The 13770-nt window shown below is 41.0% G+C and overlaps 1 protein-coding gene across 1 annotated transcript in view; it reads left to right on the top strand.

The window, feature by feature from the left end:
• Positions 1–13770, top strand: part of DDX21 (DExD-box helicase 21) — a 122248-nt gene that overhangs the window by 85010 nt on the left and 23468 nt on the right. Inside the window, exon 12 of the mRNA XM_030203466.1 lies at positions 12402–12561. Within this exon, the coding sequence (XP_030059326.1) occupies positions 12402–12561 (160 nt within the window). The remainder of the gene's footprint in view (positions 1–12401; positions 12562–13770) is intronic.

The following is a 13770-nucleotide window of genomic DNA, read 5'->3' on the forward strand; positions in this document are numbered from 1 at the left end:
ACTCTTTGCAACATTACCAGCCAGGATATCAATTTCAGCCATTTTTCTTCTGGTAAAGTTCAGGTTTCATCCACAGCCACTTTTCTTTTTGGAATATTTCTTTTAGGAGTGGCAGGAATCCTTTGCCACTTTTGAAGCTTTGTCTTCGTGGCTGGGGCCAAAGCGCCAGGCGGTTTATTAGTCTGTACCAGGCCTGCTCCATGCAGGGATTTCCAAGCTTCCATCATCGACGTCACTCTCATCTTGACCCCCTGAAGTGAGTACATCAAGGAAAAGGGGAAGCCCCATCTATATGTTATCTGTTCCTTGGCCAAAATGTCCAGAACTGGCTTCATGAGTCGTCTTTGCTGCAGAGTGAACTGTGATAAGTCTTGATAGACAGACACAGCGGCCCCACCAAATTCCAAGTTAGACTTTTTCCTGGCGCAGTTAAGCAATTGTTCCTTTGTTTCATACCTATGGAATCGGGTGATAATGTCCCGCGCTCTGTTTTCCTGCCGCTGACCCAGGGATCTATGTGCTCTGTCGATCTCAATCTTTACCCCTTCAGCGTCGGCCCCCAGCAAGCTGGCGCACAGTGTCTGTACAATTTGAATAACATCCTCTGTTTCTCCACCCTCAGGAACTCCACGGAATCTCAGATTATTTCTCCTTCCCCTGTTTTCAAGATCATCAAGCTTATATGTTAGATCTATTTGTTTTTGATCTAAAGCTTGGAGATTGGTCTCGACTGAGTGTATGGATTCAGAGTGCTCATCCACCTTGGCTTCTACCTCCTCAACTCTGTTCCCCAGCTCACGGAGGTCAGAGCTCAACGACTCCATTCTGTCCAAAATCTCATCCCTCGATTTATTTATATCAGCTTGTATACCGCTTAGGATCTGGTGAAGTTCGCCTGAGATTCCTTTTTTAATATGCGGTTTCCGCGATTCCGCTAGTGAAAGCGCTGAGTCAGAGTCAGAAGGAGAGACCGGCGCCATTACCTCGTGGCGCTTCGCGGTTTTGGCCGGCCCGCCGTCAGCTGCCTTCTCCTGCACTTTAGCTCGCGCCGAAGTCGCTTTACTCATCTTAAATTCAATGAGGAGCAGCGGAGAACACTGCAGGCCGATCCAAACAGGTTGGTGATAGCTTTTTATAGCTTTTGTAGTTGTCGAGGAACGGGAGCTAGAATGCTAGGCAGCCATCAGCTTCGGTGACGTCACTTCCTCCGTCCAACCCCTTTTTAAACTCTACTAAGCTAACCGCCTTCACCACTTTCTCCGGCAACGAATTCCAGAGTTTAATTACACGTTGGGTGAATAAAAATTTCTCCGATTTGTTTTAAATTTACTACACTGTAGTTTCATCGCATGCCCCCTAGTCCTAGTATTTTTGGAAAGCGTGAACAGACGCTTCACATCCACTCATTATTTTATATACCTCTATCATGTCTTCCCTCAGCCATCGCTTCTCCAAGCTGATTAGCCCTAGCCTCCTTAATCTTTCTTCATAGGGAAGTCGTCCCATCCCCGCTATCAATTTAGTCGCCCTTCTCTGCACCTTTTCCAAATCTACTATATCTTTCTTGAGATGCGGCGACCAGAATTGAACACAATACTCAAGGTGCGGTCGCACCATGGAGCGATACAATGGCATTATAACATCCTCACACCTGTTTTCCATACCTTTCCTAATAATACCCAACATTCTATTCGCTTTCCTAGCCGCAGAAGGTTTCAGTGTATTATCGACGACAACACCCAGATCCCTTTCTTGGTCCGTAACTCCTAACGTGGAACCTTGCATGACGTAGCTATAATTTGGGTTCTTTTTTCCCACATGCATCACCTTGCACTTGCTCACATTAAACGTTATCTGCCATTTAGCCGCCCAGCCTCCCAGTCTGGTAAGGTCCTCTTGTAATTTTTCACAATCTTGTCGTGATTTAACAACTTTGAATAACTTTGTATCATCAGCAAATTTAATTACCTTGCTAGTTACTCCCATCTCTAAATCATTTATAAATATATTAAAAAGCAGCAGTCTTAGCACAGACCCCTGAGGAACCCCACTAACTACCCTTCTCCATTGTGAATACTGCCCATTTAACCCCACTCTCTGTTTCCTATCCTTCAACCAGTTTTTAATCCACAATAGGACATTTCCTCCTATCCCATGACCCTCCAATTTCCTCTGTAGCCTTTCATGAGTTAATGTCATGTGTATGAGGTTTCTCGTTTTCTTTCCTATCCATCATTGTAGTTCCTTTCTTTACTTTGACCACTGTTTTTTGAGTATTGTACAGCGCTTTGAACTGCTCGTTGGCAAAGGCGGTATAGCAAGTATTAATAAATAAAAAATTAAGATTGTTAAGCTGGATGAATCTAAAATGTCAACTGCAGCCTGTAGAGTGGTGTGAAGGTGTGTCCATTTCAGGAGTATAATCTTATGGACTGTCCCTCCACTAGTTATCCCAGTTACTGCAGAAGATGTGTGGTTGAATTATGCCAGGAGTTTGATGAATAATACATACCCCTGCTGAGTGCCTTAGAAGAGCTCAAAGAAGGCAGTAAAAGTACCATTCAGCTTAAGCACATAGCAAAGGGTATTTGCATAATGCCTGTATCTGATTCAGAGAAGGCCCCAACAAGCCTATTTTTCTCAAAACTGCCAACATAAATTGCCGCCTCCGCATCTAAGGATACTAAAATAGCAGGATCCACAACGGTAATGAGATGTGAAGCCCTCCTAGTGTTATCAAAAGTCTGTCTGCCCTGAATAAATCCTGCTTGATCTTCGTGGACTAAAGAGGGTAGGACCTTTTGTAGTCTTTGTGCAAGAATTTTGATAAAGATCTTATAATCTGTGCCAAGTAAAGATATGGGTATATAAAAACCACAAAGATGAGGATTTTTAAAATCAGATTTAAGCAATATCGTCACCACAGCAAATCGCCTCACCTCGCTCAGTGCAGAACTAAATCCACATCAATAGAATTATAAACCCTAGTGCGTAACAGAGCCAGTATGCCTTTAAATTTTTTTAAATAGAGTTTATTACTTATACTCATCATAGCCCCGGAGCTTTACCAGCAGGAAAATGTTTGATGGCCCATAACACCTCATCAACCACAATGTGGCAAAGAGAACTTCAACCTCTGAGGTTGTCAAAACTGGAAGAAAAAGGCACACTAAAAAGGAGTCAATTGCATCCATGGATGGAGTAGCCTGTGGAGTATAAAGCTGTTTATAAAGTGTTAAGAAAACCTTCTGAATATCTATTTCTCTTGTGCACCATTGACCCTGGTTATCATATTTATAAGACACTAGATGACCACTCATAATTATATCTATATCTCCCAACAGAGTATCATTCTAACACCAGGGGACAGAAGTATTCCTGCCACCGCTTAACACTAAATGAACTGTGATAGGAGTATCAGACAAAGTTTCAGAGTGTATATTCACAGCATGGACATGCTTGCATAATAGAGAGTCGCCCAGACAAACATCCAGTCTGGAGTAGGTGTCGTGTGGGAGAGTAGAAAGTATAATCTCTCTCTCTCATGGCCATTCATCTTCCTCCATATATTGTGCAGGCTCCATTGAGTGACAAGAGAGCACAAGTGAGCGTGGTCCTCTCTGGCGAAGGTGACCCTCACAACTGTGTTATCTAGGCTTGGGTTGAATGAATTAGTCTCCTATCAAGAGCATACCCTCTTTATTTTTTGCCAAGATATCAGATATGTGAGTAAAAAAAATAGCCCCTGATTTTTATTGGGGGCATTGATAGTTGAGGTTATAGGGCTTGTGCTGACTCTCCTAAGAGTCAGCATAAGCCCTATAACCTCAACTATCAAAAGGAGATATTGTCCCTCTTTATCTAAAATTCTCTTGCAAATGTTCCAGGGGTGGGCACTGCTCAAGAAAATACCATCCTCTGCAGTTTTAGGATAGACACAATTACAGGCTGCAACATATTTTGCTGTATTAGTGAATAAGTGCTCATGTTTTATCAAAAGGTGTGTCTCCTGGATAAAGAGTACATCCACCCGCAAGTTCGCTGCTTCTTTAAAATGCAGATGGTGTTTATATGGAATGTTCAGTCCCTTAACATTTAAGGGACGTACATTTTAATTGAAGCATAAGTCCTCAAAAACATTCAATAGAGTGCAGTTTTACTAAACCCCTCAAACAAAATCCCATCACCCAATCTGATCCAAGAATAATATTGGTCATCCACCCCCTCCCTCCTACACTCTCCCCCCCCCCCCCCCCCCCCCCCCCCCCCCCCCAGTCCCATCTCTCCTCCACCCTCTAGAAGACTGCCATTGAAGGCAGAAGTCAAAGGAACAGAACCGATCTCAATCAAGGTTCAGAAATCATCGAACTTAGATTGTGAGCACTCCAGGGACAGGGAATACCCAGTGTACCTGAATGTAACTCACCTTGAGCTACTACAGAAAAAGGTGTGAGCGAAATCCAAATAAATAAAAAATAAAACATTATTTAAAAAAAAACCAAAAAAAAATAACCTGACGTGGCCACATTTTGCCTCCCAAGAGACTGTGTCAAGGGCTTTACTTTACACTAAAAGACATAACATTTAAACAAAAAAAACTTTCTCATAAAACACAAAAATTATATATTTAATAAATATTAAACAATAAAAATAAATTTAAGAATATATATGTATATTTTTCCAAAATCATAAATCAGACACACTATGTGCAACTTAAAATATAGACAAAAGTCCTGTATTAAAAATAAAATTCTAAAAGGAGTCGTTATACACAACATAGGAAAATAGCTTTAAAAGGGACATGTACCTACTAGAGTCTCCTAAGGGTACATGCATCTAGAGATGAATGCCATATAATCAGCAACAGCGCTGAATCAATCCCTAAAACCAAAAAATAACAAGTGTAAACAAAGCCTTAAAAACAGTTTTCTCGGAAAAGAAATAACCAGGGGCCCTGTTTACTAAACGACACTGTAGGTGCGCTAACTTTTTAGCATACGCTAATGCTAGAGTCACCCATATATTCCTATGGGTGTCTTTAGCGTCAGCGTGCACTAATTAAGCACGGCTTAGTAAACAGGGCCCCAATTGTTCTAGCAGGGCAAAACTGTATGTTACTTACTAATAGCTGTAAAGGTTCTAAGAACCAGAGTTTCTCCTCGTTTTACGTAGAATCGAAACATGCTGTAAGCAAGCTTATATGAGGAACTCCTGAGATCAAAGGGCTGTATTTTAATTACTAAACTTGAAATGTTTCTCCTCCTTATTTCCCATAGGATCACTCAAATATGTTATAAACAAGTTTTATATGAGGTACTGCTAATTCCCATTTTCACCTTACCCTTTTAAATTGCCAGATTTAACTATTTAAAAAAAGATACAAAAAGCCATGTGGGAAAGACACACACTCAACAAAACTTCAAATTAAAAACGTGTATACAAGCAACATAATTAAACATAACCTTATAAGCCATTAAAAAAAAAATTAAAAATGACAGTTAAAACTTTCTACCACTTGTAACTTTGTTATTAAAACAGAAATTCTTTATATTATTATTCCTAAAATATTTTGGTTAACACTTTTTTTTTTTTTTAAATTAAATTTCCCTGTAAGCAGATCTGAATTCTTAGTGCCTAAATTATACTGAAAAGGAAGGAAAAAGGCCAAATATAAAAAAAAAAAATAAAGCCTAGCTATTTCCCATGTATAAAAAATCTCTTGGCAGAACCCTTCAGTTCAGTGCAAAACTTCCCTGTCCCTTTTAAATCCTAAAAATCTGTAACATAAATTATCATTTACAGGCTAAATAAAGGCTGGCTGTTTACCAGCAGATAAAACAACCAAAAGTGAAAACACGAATAAGAATTAGGTGCAAACGTGAGGTAGCTCAGGAAGGAGTGGCCTTGTGGTTAGGGTGGTGGACTTTGGTCCTGGGGAACTGAGGAACTGAGTTTGATTCCCACTTCAGGCACAGGCAGCTCCTTGTGACTCTGGGCAAGTCACTTAACCCTCCATTGCCCCATGTAAGCCGCATTGAGCCTGCCATGAGTGGGAAAGCGCGGGGTACAAATGTAACAAAAAAAAAAAAAAAAGTCAGAGGTCCTTATAAGAAAATGAGTTGGAATAAAGCACACAAGCCCTGGTTCAGGCCCTGCAATCAGGCTTTCTGCTGTTAACTCCTCTAGAAGCAATAGATCTGGTTTACAACCTGGATGTTGGTCAGGGTAGCAGACAGTGTTAATGCAAGGCACAAGGCAAACATCTATATTCAGAATAGCCCTGGAAGGTCACAGCAGTGCAGCAGCAGATCAGATGACTGGTAGAAACTTGAACCGATGATGATTCAGGTCGAATGGAAACACCAGCAGCCCCTGGTTGGTCTTTGGAGAGGCCATTTATACAATTCTGGAAGACCAGAAGATTGGGTAAGCACCTCCCTTTGTTCTGAACATTCGTTCCTCAGAATCTACAAGAATGGCCATTTTACGTCACTGAAGATGCAGTTCTTGGAATTCAGGAAAGTCCCTGAACCCAGGCACCAAAGTGGCAAGGTCAAGCTTGTCTCTGCACAAGAAGTTCAGGGCATAGTGATTGTGCAGTCATAACCTTGGCTAAGTAGTCAAGATGTTCTTGCAGGAGGTGTCCAGCCAAGCTCTGTACTACAATTTTATATAGCAGGTTCCTAGACCCCTTACAGACGCTTGGCCAAATCTTGTACAGTAAAGTCTTCAAAAAAAAAACAGCAGTTTCATGCTGTTGAGTTCTAGTTGCCGAGGATTTATCTGGGAATGGAGTGGATATTGCACTGTTCACAGAAGAAAAGATTTATAAACAACTTGAAAATCTAAATGTGGACAAAGCTGTGGGGCTGGATACGATACATCCCAGCATACTGAGGGAGCTAGGAGAAATCCTGGCAGTACCTCTTAAGGATTTATCTATTACATCTTTGGAGACAGGACAGTATATAAACATTATACAACCAAACAATAAAACAGAACATACCACTGCACACTACAGTCTCTTGTACAAGTAAAACATATTATCAATGCCATATAACCAAGAATGTTAACAGTAAGAGTAAATGCAAACTCTAATAAAGAAATGTGTGGTAAGAAGGAAAAGAAAGGAATCAGTTGAGATCAGGAGTTTCACAAAATTGGACTGTGTGTCACAACTGTCAGGAATGGTGAACCCTTGGACCAAAGCTAGAGCTTTGGCAGACAAATCACCTGGGCTGGCACAGGCAGGAATCAGAACAGACTGGACTAGGATAAACTAACAGACTTAAGGCAGGACAGAGGTAACTAAACACATTGGACAACACAAAAACCGGATCCAGACGAGGCAAGGAAAAGAAGGCAAAGGGCCAGAACTGGAACCCAGACAGGACAAGGCAAAACACGGAAGTGGATTAAAACTGGGTCCAGAAAAGGGCAAGACAAGGAAAAGACCAGGACTGGATCCGGACAGGACTAGACTGAAAGAGACAAGACAAAGCACAACTAGACAGGCAAGACGGTAGGAGCTAGGCAACAAGAATAACAGAAGCAAGACAATAAACAAGGCAGGGACAGGATTCAGGATTCTCGAACAGGCTTGGCTGAAACAGGATTCAGGATCTCAAACAGGTTTGGCTGGAACAGGATTCTCAAACAGGTTTGGCTGGAACAGGAGTCAGGATTCTCAAATAGGATTCAGGATTCTCAAACAGGCTTGGCTGGAACAGGATTCAGGATTCTCAAATAGGCTTGGCTGGAACAGGATTCAGGATTCTCAAATAGGCTTGACTGGAACAGGATTCTGGAATGGACTTGGCTGGAACAGGATTCTGGAATGGACTTGGCTTAGCATGGAACTGGGACAGAAACTAGCTCAAACTTAGAGCAGGACCAGAACCTGGCTCAAACACACAACAGGAACAGAGCTCAAGAGCCAGAAAACAAACATAGCAGGCAAAGGATTAAGCAGACTAGGGGAAGACAAACAAAGAAGGAATGTGCTTACCAGCACCCACAGCTGGAAAGGGAAAGGCCAGGCAGACTGAGAGGCAGCAGACACAGGTGCATAACTGTGAAGTAATCAGGGATGATGCTGGCTTCTACAGACTCTCAGAATTAACAGACAAGAACTACACACATAGGAAACAGAACATGGAAAACAGAAACAGAGCTTGGCTAAACACAGATTGGCTTAAACACAGAGCTTAACTATAACAAGAGTCAAAAACAGGGCTAGACTAAAAGCAGGAGCCAAGGGTAGAGTCAAACAGATACAGACACCAAGGGCAGGGTGTGGCTTTAGAGCCAGGCTTTTAGGATCAAGGTACAAAAGCAAACACACAGAAACAAAGCAAAACATTGAAACACAAGACTCAAAGAAACACAGAACAGACCTTCAGGAGCAAGATTCTCAGGAACAAAGCCAAGCAGAGAAATGCTCTAAACAAATAACACAAGATTAAGAGACCTCTTGCAAAGGCAATGTAGGAAAGCTCCCTAGGTCCTTATAAAGGAGTAGGCTGATGATAACACAAGTAGGAAATGAAGCAGAAGCAGGGAGACCAAAGCGAGGCTTGGCTTACAGGAAGAACAACAATAGGGAAAAAGGCAGACTGGAGATGTCACAGAGCTAGATACAGAGAACATAAGGGCCCAGCCACAACCGTGATAATGGGTCCCAAATTTTAGTAAATCTAAAGTATTATGTTGTTCAGCTAATATTCTTTCATATTTGACAATATTACAAATAAGATAACTACCAAAACTGGAAGCAGATAAGTTTGTGATTTTTCCAATTATGTATTATGGTGATTAAAACAACAATGATGAGAATGTCAAACAATTTTTTTAGTGTTGTCAGAAATTGTTTTAGGGAAATGAGCAAATCTCATGATAAGAAATTTGTATAATAGAATAATTATTATTAGTTATCAAACAAAATTCCAAACTTCTTCCTAAAAGGGTAAGAGATTTGGGCAGGAGTAACACATATGTTCAAGTGTACCTATCTCTTTACTACAGGACCGACATAAATTAGCATCTCAATATTAGCCTTATGTTGTTTGATTGTGTTCCATAAAGCTTTGTGTGATAAATTTAAGGATTGTAATATTAGTGCAGAGTCCAAAGGTTTCATAGATTTGGTCCAAAGCCAGACCCAATCTTTATCTTGTATTGTGATATCTGTTTCAAGAGACAAAATGTTTTGTGAAGCTGAGATTTGAAGGTCATGAGATACTAATAGTAAACTATAAACTGATGAGGCAATCTTATTTGAATTGCCTAAGGTGTGAAGAACATTACTTATGTCTGGAGAAGATATGCTAGTCTTATGGGAGCATAACAGGAGAAGATTTTGTTACTTGCTTTAACCATATACTGGCTGCTTTGATTAGACCTGCTTCTTCAAACTGAGGCAGGTTCATACTGGACAAATAAGTGTTGCTTTCTAAGCTGTCAGATTTGAGTGAAGAATGCAAAGCTTCAAAATAAGTCCCTAAAGATATTGTTGATAGCTATATCTGTATGTGCAAGGTCATCTTTTTCATTCCTTAGTGTACTGATCTTTTTAGGACCACTTTTACCCCTTGACTAACTTCACTAACATTTTCCAGCCCTTATTAATATGTTTATATAACAGTAAGTGATGGATATCTATTTCTGGTGAATTAAGGTATTTAGAATGTAATGTGTTGCCAGTAATTGTTTTGTCCTTGTGGGTAGAATTTGTTCATAAATCTGCCGATCTTTTATAATTTACCTCTCTATTGTTACTTGAACGTTTTGTGTATTGTTGATGATTTGTCAATACAGAACTCCTTGAAATTAAAAAAAATAATAATTGAACACTTTTCCAAAACTTACTCCTTTTTTTTTTTTGTCAGTTTTGAGCTATATGATTAATTGTAAGACAAGATTCATTTACAGTAGCTTATTCCTGTGCCAAAACTCAAGTCCATGAGGTTTGGCACAGGAATAAGCTACTGTAAATGAATCTTGCCTTGATGAACAAAATTAATCTGTGTGAGTTTTGGAAAAGTGCTCTTCAGTTCCTTTAACTGTAAAATTTTCCAGTCTCTAACTTGAATGCCAGTGTCTCTCCTCTCGACAGTTTTGCAGCTTCTCAATATAGAATAGGGTTTTCCACATAGTTTGCATTGCAATCTGCTTAAACTTTCCATGCATTAAGAAGAAATTCTCTAAATGTCATGTCACTATAGATTTCTGGTAGAAATTTCAACTGATGAGCTTCAAGTGAGGGATCACTGAATGTTATCTCAGTCCACACCACTGCATGATCAGAAATCTCATATGGATCTGGCAATGCAGAACAAATCTTGGTGAACAAATTCCTTGATGCTTCATTCTCAATGTGGTGGAGTGTGCCCTAGACAGTTGAATACAATCCTACTTAAAGGATGTAATGACCTCCAGAGATCCACCAAGTCTAGAAGGTCACATAACAGAGGGATAGCTTTAGTAGGGTTCAGCTTCTCATGCAACTGACTATAAACAAAAACTCATTAAAGACTACTGATTATTTTTACTACAAAATTGTTTAAAACAATTTTTTATTATTTTAAAGACAATTGTCACTGCCGCCTTTTTAGCTTGTGCTAGGGATTCCAGATAATCCCCTACCCACTATCTTTTTAATTTAGCATTTTCTGCAGAGGACAAATGAGTTCTGAAGAAATCCACTGAGACTTGTATTCAAAGCTTGCAATATATTTGTTCCAAGCTTTGTTGTTTGGGGATGAAATAACCCTCACATTCCAGGATATAATTTTCACCATATTCTAAGTTACTGCCTCAGTTTTTGATATCCAAGCAGTGAACAAACTGCATAAAGTAAGGGAGGTGTGTCCCAGTCACGACCCCTCCCTTTGAATGCTACGTTCCCACCATTATAACAACTCTCTAAATCTTGTATTTCCAGCAGCTCCAAGTAACCAGTCCGCCAATGCACTACTACCCCCTATCTAATTACCATGCCAATTATACCTTCTCTCTGCCGTTGACATAGCATAAGTGGGCAAGCCTAATTGTTGGCATATAAATGCTAACTTAGGCAAAATTGAGAAGCAACATTTCTGAGTATACTGTGACATGTAGCTTTGTTCCACTCCTATTTTGAGTCAACCAATGAGTGATGGATGATAGAAACAAACTGCATCCCACAGTGTGCTTAGCAGTGTAGTTTCACACATCTGGAGCTGTTTTGCTTCTGTGTGTGTCTGATGCTGGCTCTCAAGCTTTGGTACATCAGCAAGGGTTGAAGTATTATTTCAGGTCACTTACCTAGGCTGCTCATTCACCCATACCACCTTCACTCAGAACAGCTTGATATTCATTGTTTGCAATGTACCGTAGTGCTACCAGTACTTGCAGGGACCCTTTTTCCTTTTGAGAGCCCTAGTGCAGCTGCCCTCCGTGTTCCCCAGTACTTCTGCCACAGGATGGGGTATGTGGGGGAGGGAACAGGGGTGGTGTGCATGTGAGTATTGAGGTGGTAGGTTTTTTGTGTTTGTTTTATATTTTGTGTAAGTGATATGGTATATATGCATGTAGGGAAGAGGTTGTGTGTCTAGGTTGGTATGTATGCATGTGTCCAAATGAGTATCGGGGAGGAAAAGTGTGTCTGAGGGTGAAAGGATTGTGTGTGCGCGAGCTCATCTGTCGAGGTGAAAAAGGGTGTATGTGTCTGAGAACAAGGTGAGTGGGGTTGTGTGTGTGTGTATATCTGGAGGCAGGGTTCACCTGTGTTACTGTTTGTCTTGGGGCAAAGGGGGCTATATGGGTGTGTATGTCTGGGTCTTGATCTTTACTTCCAGTCCTAAAGGGCCTATAACAGGTCAGGTTTTCAGGAGATAGTAGGCATTAAAATTCCTGAAAACTTGGCACATTGGCAACCCTCAAAGATTAGGAGCAAAACCCAAGGATCTAGGGGAGTAGGGTACTTATGTTTGTGTGTGATGAGAATGTAAACTGAGTGAGGAGTGTGTGTGTGTGAATACGTGGCAGCTGGGGGGAGGATGTGAGGGTGATGTAAGATGCGTTGTGCACCCTACGGTACAAACGGATAGACAAAGGGCCTCTGCTATTATATACATATAATTTACTCGCCTACTGTGCTAAATGGCTTGTTATAGATAAAAGTATCTGTGTTAGTTAAGCAGAAAATGGGTATGTCTTTTCCTGGCAGCTTTGATTTGCCTTGCGTTACATCCCTGTATGACTTTATATTGCTGGAACTGATGTGGTGATCAAAGGAGAAAGGAATAGTGTGGACAGTCATATCTTGATGAAGGAAGAGGTTCTAGATAGATGTGATTTGTAATTTAAGAAGAGCCCACTGCTGATCAAGACTTCTTTTTTTTTTTTTTAATGTTCTGTAGATTTTTGGACTCTGTGCCTCCAGCTGCCATTGATCATTTTAAACAGTCCGCAGAGCATCTGATCAAGGAAAGGGGGGCAGTGGAAGCACTGGCAGCAGCACTAGCTCACATTTCAGGAGCCACCTCTTTAGAACAGCGATCTCTGCTTAACTCAGATGCGGTAAGTGTCAAGATGCCCTTCTCTTAGACTTTGTTTCAACAATTTTTATTGATGATTCTTCAAAGTGAGCAAACACCTCTTTCAACATATTAAAACAGTTGCTAACAAAACCATCTGGATGCAAAGAAGATAGATGTCACCTCATCAAATATTTTAACAGTTTCTCCCTCCCCCCCCCCCACCCCGTCCCATAACCCACCCCCCTCCTCTCGGTTTATATTCCAAATCATTTTTATTATTCTGACTGACACGAAATCAGGTCACTAATACAGTTTTCATATACGCTCATCAACCTCTCCTCCTTCCTCCCACCTCTACCCCTCCTCCCCTCCACCAAGCTATTAAAACCTGGTCCATTATAGTTCCATGCAAAGATTACAGATTCAGCAGCTGTCCTCTCACTGTCGGAGTGAGCGTCTCCCAGAATGGAGACCATCATCTTTGAAACTGTTTTACTCCTAGTGGGGGGAATTTGTATGCAGCTAAGTGCTCCATTCGAAGAAGGGTCACCATCTGATTGCGCCATTGCTGAACTGATGGCGTCTGCGTCGTAAGCCAGTCTATAAGTATAGTTTTTTTGGCCATAATTGTTGCTCTCTTCACAAACTCTGTGAAGCCTTGCGATACCGGAGGGCCTAGTCTAGGTCGACCAAATAGTAATAGCGGGTCGTAATGCCATCCTGCTGATCACGTGTGTGAAGTCTGCATAAGGAGTTGTTTCCAAAAGGTAGCCACTTTCGGACAGGACCAAAACATGTGCCAGCGTTGCTCCTTCTGCTCCACACTTTATACAAGCCCCCATCAGGGGACAGGCCCATATAGAATGCCCATCTTGGCGGAATGTGCATACTAAGAGCAAAACAATATTGTAATTCCCAGTGTGCTGTTACCATGGCAGTTTTACGTAATGTCAATACACGCTCTTTAAATATTGCTGTTGACACTGTAATGGCCAAATCCTGGCTCCACGCTGTTGCATATGCCGCAAAATCCAACTCTGTCATTGTATCTCGTATATGTTTATGATGGAACTACATTGGGACTTTCTGCTGTGATCCTAGTGAGAATGCCATGGCAATTTCTTCTCGCACATCTTCTGTTAAATCTTCCCAAGATTGCATAATGTTTCAGTTGGCAATAATAAAAGTAATCTGTAGGTAACACTGAGTATTGTTTTTCTAAATCCTTGAAGACTTAATCCGGCCCTCC

This window comes from Microcaecilia unicolor, chromosome 5, assembly GCF_901765095.1.
Source record: "Microcaecilia unicolor chromosome 5, aMicUni1.1, whole genome shotgun sequence".
In the NCBI taxonomy this organism is placed as follows: domain Eukaryota; kingdom Metazoa; phylum Chordata; class Amphibia; order Gymnophiona; family Siphonopidae; genus Microcaecilia; species Microcaecilia unicolor.